At 46.5% G+C, this 17,636-nt stretch overlaps 1 protein-coding gene across 6 annotated transcripts in view; it reads left to right on the forward strand.

The window, feature by feature from the left end:
* Positions 1–17,636, forward strand: part of RIN2 (Ras and Rab interactor 2) — a 245,600-nt gene that overhangs the window by 163,051 nt on the left and 64,913 nt on the right. For 4 of the 6 annotated variants that reach the window (XM_063600984.1, XM_063600983.1, XM_034947470.3 and 1 more), the window contains one exon: positions 15,191–15,291. In XM_063600984.1, coding sequence (XP_063457054.1) covers positions 15,191–15,291 — 101 coding nt within the window. Of the gene's footprint in view, positions 1–15,190; positions 15,292–15,545; positions 15,873–17,636 lie in introns of those variants that run through there. The other 2 variants (XM_034947471.4, XM_055105030.3) reach the window with 2 other exon arrangements.

Here is a 17,636-nt window from a genome sequence, read left to right on the forward strand (position 1 = left end):
CTTCATCCCTTGTGGTGCTTCAATCATTTCACTTATTACTGAACCTAAAAATGCAAAGCCACAGGCAGGAGTATGGTGCCATCTGTGACTGCCAAGGTCATTGAATAATCCAGAGGTCATGGAGTAATCTAAGGCAACACTGGTCTCAGACAACTGATGCAATAGATCAAGGCCTCAGCAGGAGGACTGTTTCAGGATACAGCCACACACGCTGCTTCCGTAGTTCACACATTGAACTGCAGATACTACACGCACCTTTTACAACTTATTTTTCTTTTTCTGTGAACATGCGCCAAATTGAAGGTTATATCAGAGTGTTTGCTCTGCAGTGTAATTTCAAACATAGTTCTTTTGTTTTCGTTTTTGTTTTCTTTGAGACAGAGTCTCGCTGTGCTGCCCAGGCTGGAGCACAGTGGCGCGATCATGGCTCACTGGCAACCTGTGCCCCCCAAGTTCAAGCGATTCTCCTGTCTCAGCCCCTGAGTAGCTGGGACTACAGGTGTGCACCATGTCCAGCTAATTTTTGTATTTTTAGTAGAGACGGGGTTTCACCATGTTGGCCAGGCTGGTCTTGAACTCCTGACCTCAAGTGATCCACCTGCCTCTGCCTCCCAAACTGCTGGGATTAGAGGCGTGAGCCGCCATGCCCAGCTGAAACAGTTTTTTGGGTTTTTTGTTTGTTTGTTTGTTTGTTTTTTAATAAAAACAACTCTGGGCTAAGCCTCTGGGAGTGCCACTGATCAGGGGTGCCGCCTAAACAGGGATGTCCTCCCGGCCCTTCACAGTCTCTCCCATGTGTGGTGAGGAGTGCCTGGCAAGGTGGAGCCCCACTTTGATCTCTTTTGTATGTTGAGAGGAGCAGTTTACAATTTAGTTATTAATTGTTTGAAAGCAAACGTTTTACACTCAATGAGAACTTCCCCCAGAATCAGAAGAGAACCGCTGCCTCCTGGATGTGCAAGCACATTGGTGTTTTGGGTGGTGGATAATTGAAAACTCGAGCAGTCTCTTTTTAGTGGATGCCACACGTCAGCAACTTTCCCATCCCATCCAGCTGAGGTTATAATGGATTGGATCCGAGCTCCGCCTCCTCTCTGTCCTGATTTACCCCCTGCCTGGCACGAAAATGAACAGAGAAGTCACCAAGAGGAAGGCGGAGAGGGAAGAGCACTTGATTCACTCAAAAACTAATGTGTGCCAGGGACTGCTCTGAGCTGAGGAGACCGCAGTGAACCAAAGGACAGCATTCCTGCTCCGTGGAATTCGCATCCAGGTGGGGGCGTTTGGGAGCACCTCTGGCTCCAGGAAGAACCCACCGAGCGGCGCCAAGCAGGAAGGCTGGGGGGTGTCCTAGGTCGGGTTCCCCAGAAACAGGCCCAGAGCCGAAGAACTGTGTGAAAGTGGCTATCAGGAAGTGCTCCCAAGAGAAACGCACGGTGAAGTGGGGGTTGGAGCCTGGAGGGGAAAGAGATCAGAGATCAGAGGTCCAGTATCAGGCGAAGTCCCCTAAGGGTAAATTTGGATCTGTCGGTTGTTTGTTTGTTTGTTTGTGACAGGGTCTCTCTCTGTCACCCAGGCTGGAGTGCAGCGGCACAATCTCAGCTCACTGCAACCTCCGCCTCCTGGGTTCAAGCGATTCTCCTTCCTCAGCCTCCAGAGCAGCTGAGATTACAGGCGCATGCCACCATGCCCAGCTAATCTTTGTATTTTTAGTAGAGATGGTGTTTCACCATATTGGCCAGGCTAGTCTTGAACTCCTGACCTCAAGTGATCTATTTGCCTCGGCCTCCCAAACTGCTAGGATTACAGGCGTGAGCCACTGCTCCCGGCCTGGGTCCGTCTTAAAGGGAGCTTGAGGACAATGTAGGTCTCACCTCAATTATCCCAATCAGGAGTGGGGAGCTAGGATATTTACACCCCAACACCCAGCTTCACTGGTCAAGGACTGACCCTGGAGACCCTTCATGGTCTCTGCACCAAACAAAGCCAGCTGTGCCAGCCTGAACCACCAGCTGTGGGGGATGCGCTTCTCTTGTCCTGACCACTCTCTCTCTGGAGGTGTGAGAGGCCCCCTCTGGCAGAAGTGCTGGTCTCAATTGAGGCCACTGTGCAGCCTGATGTTTCTAGGGATTTTCAGATCTGAAAAAGGTCCAAGATCTGAAAAAGGTCCAAGATAAAAAAGGTCCATAGCTTTCCAAAGCTATGGAAACCTCGTCATCAATGCCTTGAGGTCCCCCGAGGAGGGAGCACCACTCACTAGGAGTACCAGGTGCTCCATTTTCTGAGGCTCTCCTAATTTCAAATATTCTGTCCACTGTAAGTCCATCCATGCTTCTCAGACCCCATGTCCCTGTGGAATGAAAGTGCCCATGGGGACCATAAGGTGGGGAGCTTCCCTCCTGCTCCCAGGAAGTGCCCAAAGACCAGTGTCCACAGCAGATACAATTAGCCAATGCATTCTGCCACCTGGACCCCACCCCATACTGCAGCATTCGTTTAAACCATACCTTTCACTCTCCTGTCTTTGGAAGAGGGTGTAAGTCACTCAGCCCTCCCCCCACCAGCACACTACAGATGCTCGCCTGCTGGGGGCTCTGCCAGCATCACTTCCGTGAACTCTCGGCAACCTTGGACGCAGCCTTCATCCTGTCCTCCTTTTAAGCTTGAGGAAATTTAAGGGGTCAGATTATTTACTCAAGGACACACTGCTTAGAGCAGCAGAGATAACATTCCAAGTAGGCATTTCAGTCAAAATTCTGCTTTTAAATACTAAGTTGGCCGAGAGGCCAGCGCGGTAGCTCACGCCTGTAATTGCAGCACTTTGGGAGGCTGAGGTGGGTGGATCACAAGGTCAGGAGTTCGAGACCAGCCTGGCCAGTATGTTGAAACCCCATATCTACTAAAAATACAAAACTTAGCCAGATGTGGTGGCGGGCGCCTGTAGTCTCAGCTACTTGGGAGACTGAGGCAGGAGAATCCCTTGAACCCGGGAGGCGGAGGTTGCAGTGAGCCAAGATTGTGCCACTGTACTCCAGCCTGGGAGATGGAGCGAGACTGTGTCTCAAAATAAAATAAAATAAAATAAAATAAATAAAATAAAATAAAATAAAATAAATAAAATAGAATAAAATAAAATAAATATTGGCTGAGAGGTGTGGTTCACACCTGTAATCCCAGCACTTTGGGAGGCCAAGGTGGGAGGATTACTTGAGCCCAGGAGTTTGAGACCAGCTTGGGCAACACAGCAAGACTCCGTCTCTATTTTTAAAAATAGACAAATATTAAATTATCCATTGTGTTTATTTCCTTTAGATACTACCATTTACTAATTAGAACTAAAATTATAAAGCTATTCACAACAAAATACTCATTTCACTTAACTCAGAGGATAGGGGTGGATGGCTTATTACCCTTTTTTTCTACATACTGTTATTTGAGGTATAAGGAGAAAAAGGGAATTAAAAGATAGTGAATGTTGCTTTTTGGTAAATAGAACATCCCAATTTTGACTAAGGTGGTGTCTTGAACCAACAGGACTAGGATAGACAATTGAATAAATGCTGTCGAGCTCATTTGCTGTCCATTTGCAATGAAAAATGAAGGGCAGAGTTCTGTTTCGTACCTCCACCTCTTCATACCCCCACCTTTATACCCCCACCTTCATATCCTCACCTTCCATATCCCCACCTTCCTTACCCCCACCTTCCATACCCCACTTTCATACCCCCACCTTCATACCCCCACTTTCCATACTGCTACCTTCATTCCCCACCTTTTCATACCCCCACATTCATACCCTACCTCTTTATACCCCCACCTTCATACCCCCACCTTCATACCCCCACCTTCATACCCCACCTCTTCATACCCCCACCTTCATACCCCGACCTTCATACCCCCACCTTCATACCCTCACCTTCATACCCTCACCTTCATACCCCACCTCTTCATATCCCACCTCTTTATACCCCCACCTTCATACCCCCACTTTCATACCCTCACCTCCATACTCCCACCTTCATACCCCACCTTCATACCCCACCTTCATACCCCCACATTCATACCCTACCTCTTTATACCCCCACCTTCATGCCCCCACCTTCATACCCCACCTTCATACCCCCAACTTTCATACCCCCACCTTCCATACCCCACCTTCAAACCCCCACTTTTGTACCCCCACCTTCATATCCCCACCTTTCATACCCCACCTCCATACCCCACCTTCATACCCCCACCTTCATACCCCACCTCTTCATACCCTCACCTTCATACCTCACTTCTTCATACCCTCACCTTCATACCCTCACCTTCATACCTCACTTCTTCATACCCTCACCTTCATACCCCACCTCTTCATACCCTCACCTTCATACCCTCACCTTCATACCCCCACCTTCATACCCCCACTTTCCATACCCCTACCTTCATTCCCCACCTTTTCATACCCCCACATTCATACCCTACCTCTTTATACCCCCACCTTCATACCCCACCTCTTCATACCCCACCTCTTTGTACCCCCACCTTCATACCCTCACCTTCATACCCTCACCTTCATACCCTCACCTTCATACCCCCACCTTCATACCCCACCTTCATACACCCACCTTCACACTCCCACCTTCGTTCCCGACCTCTTCATACCCCCACCTTCATACCCTTACCTTCACCTTCATACCTCACCTCTTCATACCCCACCTTCATACCCCCACATTCATACCCCACCTTCATTCCCCACCCCTTTATACCCCACCCCTTCATACTCCACCTCTTCATACCCCCCACCTTCGTACCCCCACCTTCCATACCCTCATTTTCATACCCCCGCCTCTTCGTTTCATACCCCCACCTCTTTTTTTTTTTTTTTTTTTTTTTTTTTTGAGACAGAGTTTTGCTCTTGTTGCCCAGGCTGGAGTGCAGTGGTGCGATCTCGGCTCACAGCAACCTCTGCCTCCTGGGTTAAAGAGATGCTCCTGCCTCAGCCTTCCAAGTAGCTGGGATTACAGGCATATGCCACCATGCCCAGCTAATTTTGTATTTTTAGTAGAGATGGGGTTTCTCCAAGTTGGTCAGGCTGGTCTCAAACTCCCGACCTCAGGTGATGCACCCGCCTCGGCCTCCCAAAGTGCTGGGATTACAGGCGTGAGCCACTGCGCCTGGCCTCCCCCACCTCTTTGTGCTCCTCCTCTCACCACTCCTCAGCCTTTGGGTAAATTTGCGGAAAAAAAAAAAAAAAAGCTGTCCTCTGGGCACATTCCTTAGCCTGCAGAAGGTGCCTCAGGCAGACAGAGCCAACCCAGGGTATAGTGCTTAACAGGCTGGGGGAACCCAGCTCTGGCCATGTTGTAGTTGTTCCTTGCTCTCTAGTCCTGACTTTGCACCATGCACAAAACTAAATTCCAGATGAATGAAAGGCCTACAAATAAATAAATACATCATATATAAACAGGTAAAGCTGTATATACCGTATAAGTCTTAGCAGAAAATAAGGGAGACTTTATTACTTCAAGATGAGGAACTTCTTTCTAGGCAAGGGCCAATAAGCAATGGCCATATTGAAAACTTGGATAAATTTGATTCTATCATCATTAAAAGCTTAAGAAAATTTAAAAGGCAGAAAAACAATGAAAGAGATCATATGTGAAACATATCAGACAATGGATTCATATACACAACCAACTTATGCAACTTAATTTTAAAAAATCAAGAAACCACAAAATAGGCAACAGATGAATGAAAAGGCAATTCCTTGCAAGAGGAAATAGAAATAAACGATAAAAATATAATCAGGGCAAAGCAAATGAAAACAAAAATTATTTCTGCTCATCAGATTGGTCTGCTTAAATGTTTGATAATATCAATCATTGACAAGCAGCGTGGACACTTTCACAGATGGCAGGGGCAGTGCAGAAGGGCACAGCCACCCGGGGAGCAATGTGGCACCAGCTCAGAACCTGCTACATGCATAGGCTCCAGCATTTTCTCTGAGGTTTCACACAGTGCACAAGGGAACACACACACAGGTGACCATCACAGCCCTGCCTGTGATAGCAAAACTCTGGAAACAACTAAGCCTCTATCAAAATAGAATGGATATGTGGATTGTGGTATATCCCTATGGTGGAAAACCATTCCCACTTACAACAAATGAACCAGGGCTTCGTGTATCAGTGTGGATAAACCTCATTACAATTTGTCGAGTGAAATTAGTAAGCCAGTACAATTCCTTTGGGTGGAGAAAACACAGATGATACCATTCAAGGATGATACACACAAAACTGATAACAGTGGTTACATCTGAGTAGGTGAAGGAGATTATGGGTGATGGTCAAGGGAGATTACTTTTAAGTACAATCATTTATTTTTCTTTAATTAAAATATATTCATTTGTGACATTTGTAATTACAATTAAATTTCAAAAATATAAACGCAAACAACCTTGGGAGGAGTAATACACAAAGTTAAAAGAAAAGACGCAATGTTCTCCAAAGATGTGCTTGCATCATTGTCCAGGTGCCCCTCTGCAAGTGAAGGGGAAAAGCCTCCATTACGTTTTTGTTTTCCAGGTGACAGTTCCTGGGGGCAAAGGTCATTTGAAAGTTTGGAGGAAGCTCATTATTTTCCAGACTAGTTTAGAAAAACCCCAACATGAGAGGTACCCACCACACCAGGAGGCTCCTCAGCCAAGCAGAAGCAGATGGTCGAGGGAACTGTTTGGGTAATGTGGTTTTTTTAGGATCTGGAGGTAGATCTGATACCGCAGAGCTGATTCCAGGATTATAAATGCTTACCACACCTCAAGGCCAAGTTGATGCACTTGGGGAATGGAAATTCCATAGCTGGGAGCCAAGGACTTGACTTTTCCCACACCCTAAGTTTCAAGTCTTCAACATATCAGCAACACATCCCTTTTCAAACCACTGATAACATTCCTGAATGAGACTTGGAATTTGAAGAGCGCTGTATCAGGACTTGTGCTATAAGCACTTTCTTATTTGACTTTTACTTGACCTTCAAGAGAATTTTTCTCCTTTTATCTAACCCTAAAAGAAAGAAAACAAGACTTGGGGTTCCTCCCTTTTCCCTCCTCCCTGCAGCTTCCTATGCATGCAAAGAAGCAAACAACAACTTTTCACTCTATTAGGGGAAATTCAGCGCCTAGTGGGCAAATCTCTAGGTTAGAGGCTTCTGAGCAGACAGGCAGGAGGAGATTGGACTCCGCAGACACTGTTTCTTTGTAGTCCCAGGTCTCTGCTGCTGGTGATTAAATGGTCTCTTTCCAGGATGGGAGGTACATGAATCCATTTTAAGTGTCTTTTACTATCAGCTCTCTGGTTAATAACAATTGCCATTAATATAAAGAGATAATTTGTTATTTATTTAAGAGATGGGGTCTCACTCTGTTACCTAGGCTGGAGTGCAGTGGCACTATCATGGCTCACTGCAGCCTTGAACTCCTGGGCTCAAGTGAGCCACCTTCCTCAGCCTCCTGAGTAGCTGGGACTACAAGGCACATGCCACCATGCCTGGGTAATTTTTTTTTTTTTTTTTTTTTTTTTTGGAGATTGAGTCTCACTCTGTTGCCCAGGCTAGAGTGCAGTGGCGTGATCTTGGCTCACTGCAACCTCTGTCTCCCAGGTTCCAGCAATTCTCTTGCCTCAGCCTCCTGAGTAGCTGGGACTACAGGTGCATGCTGCCATGCCCAACTAATTTTTTGTATTTTAGTAGAGACGGGGTTCCACTGTGTTGCCCAGGCTGGTCTGAAACTCCTGAGCTCAGGCAATCTGCCCACCTTGGCCTCCAAAAGTGCTAAGATTACAAGCGTGAGCCACCACGCCCAGCCAATTTTTTACGTTTTTGTAGAGCCAAGGTCTCTCTCTGTTGCTCAGGCTGGTCTCAAACTCCTGGGCTCAAGTGATCCTCCTGCCTCAGACTCCCACAGCACTGGGATTATAGGGGTAGGCTACTGCTCCCGGCCAAGAGATCATTTAAATAGGAAGAGGATTAGAGAGTATTTAGGTGCCTATTGAAGTGTTTTGTTTCGTTTTTGAGATGGAGTCTCACTCTGTAGCCCAGGCTGGAGTGCAGTGGTGTGACCTCGGCTCACTGCAACCTCCACCACCTGGGTTCAAGCGATTCTCCTGCCTCCGCCTTCGGAGTAGCTGGGACTACAGGTGCACACCACCATGCCCGGCCAATTTTTGTATTTTTAGTAGAGACAGGGTTTCACTATGTTGGCCAGGCTGGTTTCGAACTCCTGACTTCAGGTCATCTGCCCACCTCAGCCTCCCAAAATGTTGGGATTACAGGCGTGAGCCACTGTGCCCGACCTGTTGCAGTGTTTTAATCTCATTGTCATTTTTATTCCTCCAATGACCTTCCCTTGACATCATCAGCCCTAGCTTTGGGGGTTTAAGGATGAGGGCACCCAAATGGGTCACCCAAGGAGACCCAGCCAACCGGGGCCCGAGACAGGATTTGAAGACAGATTTTTCTGAGCCAAAAGCTGGTATGCCTACCCCTACTCCCAGCTGCCAGGTCACCAGTCAGAGCTTCAAGCCACACCGCCTCGAAATTGCACAAGTTGCTGCCTGAAGAATGGCCCCTTGGATGAGGTCCCCGCCTACTGAGAAATTATGCAGAATGATTACAAAATGGTACAAATTACTATAGACTCCTGCACCAGACTGGAACTCGGCAGGCCCAGCCTTGCCCAGGCCCAGCCCTGGGTGTGACCTCAAAGGGCTGGGAAAGAACTTGGGCCTTCTCCAGTTATTCTCTTGCCCTTGGCCAGGATGCCAGCTCTTATGCAGGAGCACTCAGGTGAACACCTCAGGCTTCTCAAGGTGTGTTATGCACGAATGCAGGACGAGGGAGTGGACCCAACCCCTGGCCTGCCTTCCTCTCCCTCTTGTGGTCACCAGCACCCCCTCTTCTTCCCTGGAAGTCCTTAGCCAGGCCAGCAGCCCACTCTCTCCCAGCTTCTAAAGGCAACACATCACCCCTCTGTCCTGCTGTACATGCCTGCAGGGAAAAACAAACACAGGCAATGCCCCGGCAAGACCTCCGTTGAGGTCTGCTGTGCTGTATAAGGATAGGTGGCTATCCCTTGGGTTGGGGTCTTTGTCACTGCTTGTGGGGTTTTCTGGGAATGATGCAGCTGTGCTGGGTGTTTGATGTAAGAACCATGGTCTCACCAACTTTGTGCCTTGTCAGCCTTGTCCTATCTGACCCTCTGGCTGCACTGAATCACAGGTGGCTCTGCCACCACTTTCCCAGGTGTCCACAGACGAGCAGGAGTGTAGCGAGCAGCACTCACTCACCAGCTTTGCAGATGTTTAGACAGCCCCTCCCCATGCTTGCAGGAATTCTGCTCAGGTACAGGGATGTGTTAGAGGCTGGGATTGTGTAAGTGGGTCTGGAGAAACTTCAGTTAGTAGCACCAGTTTTTTGTGTTTTTGTTTTGGGGTTTTGTTTGTTTGTTTGTTTTGGTTTGGTTTGAGACAGAGTCTCGCTCTGTCACCCAGGCTGGAGTGCAGTGGCTCAATCTCGGCTCACTGCAACCTCTGCCTCCCGGGTTCAAGCGATTCTCCTCCCTCAGCCTCCCAAGTAGCTGGGATTATAGGCACATGCCACCATACCCAGCAAGTTTTTGTATTTTTAGTAGAGATGGGATTTTATCATGTTGGCAAGGCTGGTTTCAAACTCCTGACCTCAAGTGAACCACCCACCTCAGCCTCCGGAAGTGCTGGGATTACAGGCGTGAGCCACCACACTGGGCCTGTAGCACCAACTGCTATTGGCTTTGTCATGGGAAAGCTGACATTAAAACTGGCCTCCTTTGTTGGGTGACAAGTTATTTCTGCCCTCAAAGAAGGAAATTTTGAAGAAGCAAACCTAAAGGATGAGATTGAAAGTCTGTGAGAATTAGAAACAAACAAATAAATCAACACAAACTTGTCCAAAAACAACTTCAAAAAAACACCCAAAATCCCTTCAGTGGGACAAAATCCAACCGTCAGAGGGGAGAAAGTGTTTTGTGATGCTAACTGCTGCTGGCGGAGGGCCCAGTGGGTATATACACATGATTCTGAGGGGCAGGACTGGCCCTGGAACACTAAACTCTGGTCCATTTGTGAGATTAAATCCCTCTGCACTCTGGGACAAGTGAGTCAGGACTGAATGGAAGGGGAGGGAAAAGTTGCTGGGAGCTGGGGCTGGGGGGGATGCGGGGGACCAAAAAAAAGTCCCCACATCCAGCAGGGAAGGGTCCACAGCGATCCAGCCAAGTGCAACCTCTGTGCTTGTCCACCCTCGTGCCTTGGGGTCATGGTGCCTTCCTCTGCGCTAGAGATAGGTGGCATGGCATGATTGGTGACTTGGCATGGGAGTGCTGCTAAGTGACAGCCACAGACACCGTTAGCTTCTTGTGTGTGGCCAGATGTAGAGAAGGAATTGAGGAGGAAACTTGGAGGTCTGGAGATCCAGCCAACAGCATCGGCAAGAGCAGTACCCAGACAAAAACAGCCTGGCTGAAGGGAATCAACTGATGCCCATTCTGATGAGAATCAAGGCCATTTGGGGTTTTTATGTTCAAATCAATATGATGGTTGTGAAGGTAACCAAAGTGTGGAGAGGGAAATGTACCCAGTGACGGGGCTTCCTGCTGGGGTGGGAGTCCTCTCTTTGAGGTTTGCCAGAGGCTGTGGCCGGCCCTCCCTCACAAGGCCTTCTGCTTCTGATAGGTGTGTGGCTCTCCTGTTTGGGGCCACAGCTATGGTCCACAATGAAGCAGGGCCTAGTCCCAGGGTGGTGGGGCTTCAGCAGATGTACCCAAACTCCCCTTAACCCTTTCCTTGCTTCTACCTTTTTAGTTCCTTCACTCCTTCCATTTTCATACACACCACCCTTTCTTTTTCTTGTTTTCCTAAAATTTTGTTTACAAAGTACTTTAAGCATTCAGAAAACCACACACCATATTAAAATACCCATCACTCAGCACTGTCAAATGTCATCATTTCGCCATTTCATTTTAAGAAATAAAATCTTTCCAGGCACGATGGTGCCTATCTGCAATCCCAGAGCTTTGGGAGACCAAGGTGGGAGGATTGCTTGAGGCCAGGAGTTCAAGACCAGCCTGCGCAACATAGTGAGAAAGTGTCTCTACAAAATAAATACATAAATAAAATCTCACACGTGACCGAGCCCATTGACCTGTGAACACTTTCATCCATTTCTCCTGTCTAGAGGTATCCACTATCCTGGATTAGGATTATAACCCCATACATATTAGGATAGCCTTTGTGTCTATGTGTGTATCTATAAACATACAGTACAGTTTTGCATGCGTTTATAATTTTAATAATATAACATGTAACAGTATTTTATTTTTAAAAAAACTTTTTATAGAGACGATCTCACTATGTTGTCCAGGCTGGTCTCCAACTCCTGGCCTCAAGCAGTTCTCCCACCTTGGCCTCCCAAAATGCTGAGATTACAGGCATGAGCTACCACATCTGGCCTAATAATATATTTTAAAACCTAACATAGACGAAATAGTATTCTTTCAACATGTTATCAATATAAACATTATATGGATACATTTTATTTGTTAATTTGTTATGTCATAGTTGTACATATTTTGGGGTATACAGGTGATATTTTAATATGCAATATGTAATGAGCAAATCAGGGTAACTGGGATATCCATCCATGTATCTTTTTCCTTGTGTTGGGAACGTTTGCATGGTTTTAAACTTCACATGCTGTATGTAATGCTTCTCGATTTGCCTTTTTTTTTTTTTTTTTTTTGCTTTCAAAATAAGCCTTGTGGGCTTTTATGTTTATACATGTGTTCATACATACAGTTCTGGTTCATTAATTTTTAACTGCTATGTAGCATTTTATGCTCAATTAATGTATCCATTCTCCTATTAATGAACCCTTAGGTGTTCTCACAAATAATGGTGCAACAAATATTCTTGCAAAGGTATCTTTGGGCCCACGTGCAAGTTTAGTCTCTAAAGTACACATATAGGTTTGTGTATCTTTAACCCTACAAGATGTTGCCAAATTGCTTTCCAAAGTAGCTCTGGGGGTAATATTCCTCCAGCAGTGTAAGAGGTGCCATGGTTTGAATGTCACCTCTAAAACTCATGTTGAAATTTAATTGCCATTGTAACGGTATTAAAAGGTGAGACCTTTAACAGATCATTAGGTCATGAGGGCTCTGCCCTCGCAAATGAATTAATGCCGTTATCTTGGTAGCGGGTTAGTTTTCAAAGACGTGGTTTCCTGACAAAAAGAATGAGCTTGGCCGATTTCCTCTCCCTGTCTCCACTCACTTCTGCCTTCTGCCACGGGATGACTCTTACCAGATGCCAGAGTCATGCTCTTGGACTTTCCAGCTTCCAGAACCATGAGCCAAATAAACTTCTGTTCTTAATAAATTAGCCAGTCTGTAGTATTCTGTTATAGCAACAGGAAACAGAGAAAGACAAGGGGGATCCTGTTTTCCCACATCCTAGAGTATTTGGCATTGTCAGACTTTTTAAAAAAAACTTTGCCACAGAGATATGTATAAAATAGGATCTCCTAATCATTTCCTCTCTCGAGGCCCCAGTGCTTCTGGAAGCTCCCCCTCTGGTCCTTACTGCAGTCACAGGCACCGAGGGGATGGATCAAGCATGAAGGGCTTGGCTGGCTTCCCTTCTTCTGACCTCTAAGTCCTGGGAGTGTCCAGAGCTATCTGCTGGGCCCCCTTCTCCATCGACCTCTCTCCTTAGATAATCTCTGCCTGCCACAGTACTTTAGAATGCCAGCCACACATGCCAGTGACTTCCAAACATAGAAAAATCTGCATCCAGAGTGTCAGAAGCTACTTCACAGATTTATTTGATGGCTGATGAGCAACTGAAATAAATTTAATCTGCCCGAAGTTCAACGCAGTTTCCCCCTCAAGTCTAATTCTTCCCCATTGCTCCCATCTCAGTCAAGGGCAATGCCATTTATTAATTGCTCAAACCAAACACTTCGGAGCCATCCTTGATTATTCTCTTTCTACCACCCCCACATTCAATCCATCAAATTATATCAATTTCTATGTCAAATTGTTCCTAAATTCCCCAGTTCTTTCTAGTTCCACCGCTACCACCTCGGTCCAAGCTGCATCATCTCTTGCCTAGACCACTGTAGTTGCTCCTAATTGATCTTCCTGTTTCTCATCTTGTCCTTTTCAACCACCTCAGTGCCAAGGTGATCGGTTTAGACCATAAAACAGATGTAAAATGGCTTTCTCCTACTTAAGGCCTTCCAGTGGTTCTTATCACGGAAGACTCAAGGTGGTGAATACCACGATCTACAAAGTTGGCAAGATCTGATCCCTGCCTGCCTCTCCTCCTGCACACCTTCCTGGCCTCCAGAACTTTCTCTCCATGTGGAGGGCTCTTCCTTTGATCTTTTCATGGCATTCTTGTCATTCAAGGCTCTATCACTTAAAAAAGACTTGCCCTGACCAACCCGCCCTGATCTGTTTGGCCCCTTTGTTGCTCCCACAGCATTACCTTCATCTGTCTTCATTCTGGAACTGCTCAGTGCTTGGTTCTGGTGTCTTTCTGCCCCACCAGAATCTCATCTCCATGAGAACTGAGATCTTCTCAGCTCCACTCCCCATTTGTAGTACCTGGCATGAAGCGGGAGCCCATAAAAGTTTGTCAAAATAATGAGTGAATAGATGGGGTCACATTTTAGAACAAGCTTTAAGCGCAAATGAAGTTTCCCTCCCAGAGTCTGGGTGGGATAAAAGCTACTTGAGACAAGACAACATTTCTCTTTAGTGAGAACAGTGCTCAAACTTCTTAGCCTCAGGACCCCTTGATGCTCTTTAAAATTATTATTATTGTTGTTATTTTTTTGAGATGGAGCCTCACTCTGTCGCCCAGGCTGGAGTGCAGTGGCATGATCTTGGCTCACTGCAACCTCCATTCCTGGGTTCAAGTGATTCTCCTGCCTCAGCCTCTGGAGTAGCTGGGACTACAGGCACGCACCACCACGCCTGGCTAATTTTTTTGTATTTATGTACAGATGGGGTTTTACCATGTTGGCCAGGCTGGTCTTGAACTCCTGACCTCAAGTGATTTGCCTGCCTCGGCCTCCCAAAGTGCTGGGATTACAGGCATGAGCCACTATGCCCGGCCAATGCTCTTAAAAATTATTGAGGATCCCAAAGAACTTATGTTTGTATGGATCATATCTATAAATAGTTGCCATCTTAGAAATTAAAATGAAGGAATTTAATAACGCTTATTTTAAAACAATAATGAACCTGTTACCTGTTAATGTAAATAACGTTTGTATGGAAAATTACTATGTTTTCAAAAAATAGTGAGCAGGGTGGCACCCTTGAGAACAGCCGCTGTACACTTACAGTGCCTAGTACGCGCCAGGAAAGACTCTGCTGAATGAGTGAATAGGAGGGTGAAAGATTTTAGACCAGCCTGAAGAGTCAGATGCAGGTGCATGGATAGGTGGGATCTGAGATGGGGCCGCCTTTTCCCCTAGATGGCTCTGGGGCCCACTCCCCTCCTCCCCACTCACCCACCCCAGCCTCACTCAGTCCTTTCTCTTCCCTTTCCCCAACAATCTTCTCTCCACAGCAGTGCAAAGAATAGAACAAGAAATCATTTTGATGTCTTCAGAAATCAATATGTAAGCTGGATATATCTTTTAAATAAACTCATTTCTATAACAAAATAATCATTGTATGAATTTCAATCCTTCAAAGGGGGTTCCTTTGGAGGGTTTCCCTTGCCAAATGAATATTGAGGCCCGGTTTTGCCAGGATGTATTTATTCCCGTCTATATTCATGTTGAGAAAGCTAACTGGGTGTTATATTATCTTCCTTATTACAATACTGAAACCTAACAAACTGGGTGTCATATTCTTTTCCTTATTACAATACCGAAACCTAAGTTCTTCCCCTTTCTAAGGAGAAGCTGCCTCCTCCCCCTTTATTTTTTCCTCTGGCTAGAGGAAATTCACAGAGCCAAGATTAAAAAAAAAAAAAAAGAAAGAAATAGAAAAAGATGGTCATCTCTGTTCCTATTGAAGAGCCTGAGTTCCCCGGGCGCTGTGGGCATGCCACGCCTCTCCACTTCCTGACGTCATACTATTTTTGTCTTTGAATAGCTCATTGACACAATTGCCTCGGAGATCGGAGAACTGAAACAGGAGATGGTGCGGACAGATGTCAACCTGGAAAATGGCCTGGAACCCGCTGAAACCCACAGGTGACCAGAGACACGGTTAGGTGATGGGTGCGAGAAAGGGATCGAGTGAACCCTGGCACTGCCAAGGGCTGACTTGCAGTCACTCCTCAGAAGTCTGGGAGCTGGGAGTGTGGTAGCAGCTCTAGATGAAATCCTCTGTAGGAGGTGGGAGTGGCCTAGGAACTAGTTGTCTGCTTGTTTATTTTAATCACTTTGAAGGCACTTGAACTTTATACTCTCTCAATTCCTCCTGGCACCAGAACCCGGAAACCTAAAATTGTCTGTGCCATATCCACCTACTCCCAATGATGGAAACAGTAACGCAGCAAGATCCAGCGTGTGCAAAGTAGAATTCAGTGTAGCCGTGTGAGTCTCCAGAAGGCTTACAGGGGAGCAGCTAAAGAGGATGGACTCATTTTGCATTCTCAGGTCAGAAAAAAACCCCAGCAATCTCCAAAAAACCATTCACCTGAAAAGCCGTGCAGTGATTGGAAACTGGATGTGGTTGTAAATTCGATACAAAGGGAAGACGGCGTGCTGTGCTGTTGAAGGCGATACCTGTGCACATACTGCACACTGTCTGAATAGGAGGCAAGGGACTGGTCTGTACCTGGAGAAAGGGGGTGCAAAGGTCGGGGGGTGGTGGGAAGTTGAAGGTGACTTCTTCCAACTTTGATGCTAACAAGATAACAATATAATGGCTATAAAAAGACACAGACACTTCGTGCCTTAGAGGCCAGATTTATTAACAGCTTCCCCTTTCTCCCAGAAAGCGGGGCTGAGCCTGCCTGGAGCAGTGTGAGGCTGAGATTTATGGAGTGGGTTTTGCCTGCAAGTCATGCAACAGGCAGGCCAGCCAGATGGTTCTGGTTGTCCAGGCAAGTTTCAAACCAGCCCGACTAGTTCCGCCATATGCTGACGGGAGAGAGCAACATCCCAGGGAGGCACTTGCAGCTGGAAGGTGGTACTTTGATACCCGATGTCTCTGGAGGAACAGCACTCACCCTTAATTCTCTGTGCCTTCCTTTCCTTTCCTTTCCTTCTCTACAAAACGATGGGGGTGAACCAGATGGTCCCCCTGCTCCTTGCAGCACACCCAGCATTCTATGATTGTTCTTGACCTCAGTGTGAAAGTCTTATTTTTTCCCCATAAACTAGACAAATGCACAATGATTTTCAGCTAGTGACTCTCTGCCTCATCTCCAGAGTAGTTTCAAACATCGTGGAACTTTAGCCAGGGAATTTCTCTTTATCCTGTGCCTTGTTGAGCTAAAATTTCATTGGGAGTCTAGGCTGATAACAACAGAAAAGAGAGCGTTGGTAGCACTGATTTCTTTCATAGCCAGGAAAGGCGGCTCTGTGAGATCAACCCCAAGCTCCACAGATGACAGACACCCAGACACAGAGCGGCGGAAACCTTTCCCCTGCATATAAGCACAGGGGATTTTGGGGGTGTGAGAAGGACGTTCTGAACATGTGAGGGGCCATCAAGATCTTGTTTTCTGACTCCGGTGGGTATTAGAGTGAAAGCTGGGTGGTTGCTTAATCTTTAACATTTCCTTCCATCTTTTCCTTTTCAGAGGTAAGAATAACTGTAAGCAGTCCACAATAGCCTTTTTTCCCAGATGAATGTCACTTTGAATGCTATGTTGCTTAATTCATGAATTTATACATTTGCAAAGGCATTTTATTTGGCTTTTTCTTTTAACAGAAAAGAAAGAGGAAAAAGCAAGATGAGTTGTCTTTATTTAACAATATAGATCATGTTGGCCATGTGGCAACACTGTTCATATTAAACTACTGTTCTAAGTCGCTTATAGCGACTAACTTACAGAATCTTCCTAGCACTTCCAGGAGGGAAAGCTCTTTAGGGCCTGCATTTGACTGATGTGGAAACGGTGTGCTGTGGGGAAAAAGCTACACAGTTTTGGCTTCTGTGCTGGAGTGTCTTGCTGATTTTTTAGAAGTAGTGAGTTTGGTTTTAATTTCTCCATTTTGTCCAATGGAGCTGTCAGGAGGGCCAGTTCAGTTATTTCCAAGATCAAGGAAAAGCATAGCTGTGGCCACAATTCAGCCTGGCACAGAGCAGCAGCCAAAGGGGAGAGGAGGGAAGAGGAAAGCAGACCAGTAGGTAGCAGAGTTGCTTTCAGCAAAACCCCTGGGGAAAGAAGCAGCGAGCACCCCCCCGGGCCCCCGGCTCTGCACGTCTGATGGCTGCAGGAAATGCACCGCAGTCAGCTTCCTCTGCAGCTTCGTACTCTGTGAGTGTGAGCTGGGATAGGGAGCCGCCTATCCCACCACAGCCATCACGAAATATCTATGGTTCCTTAGTTGATGGAATACCAGATTAAGCACCAAGCTAGTCC

This window comes from Pan paniscus, chromosome 21 (genome assembly GCF_029289425.2).
Source record: "Pan paniscus chromosome 21, NHGRI_mPanPan1-v2.0_pri, whole genome shotgun sequence".
Classification (NCBI taxonomy): Eukaryota; Metazoa; Chordata; class Mammalia; order Primates; family Hominidae; genus Pan; species Pan paniscus.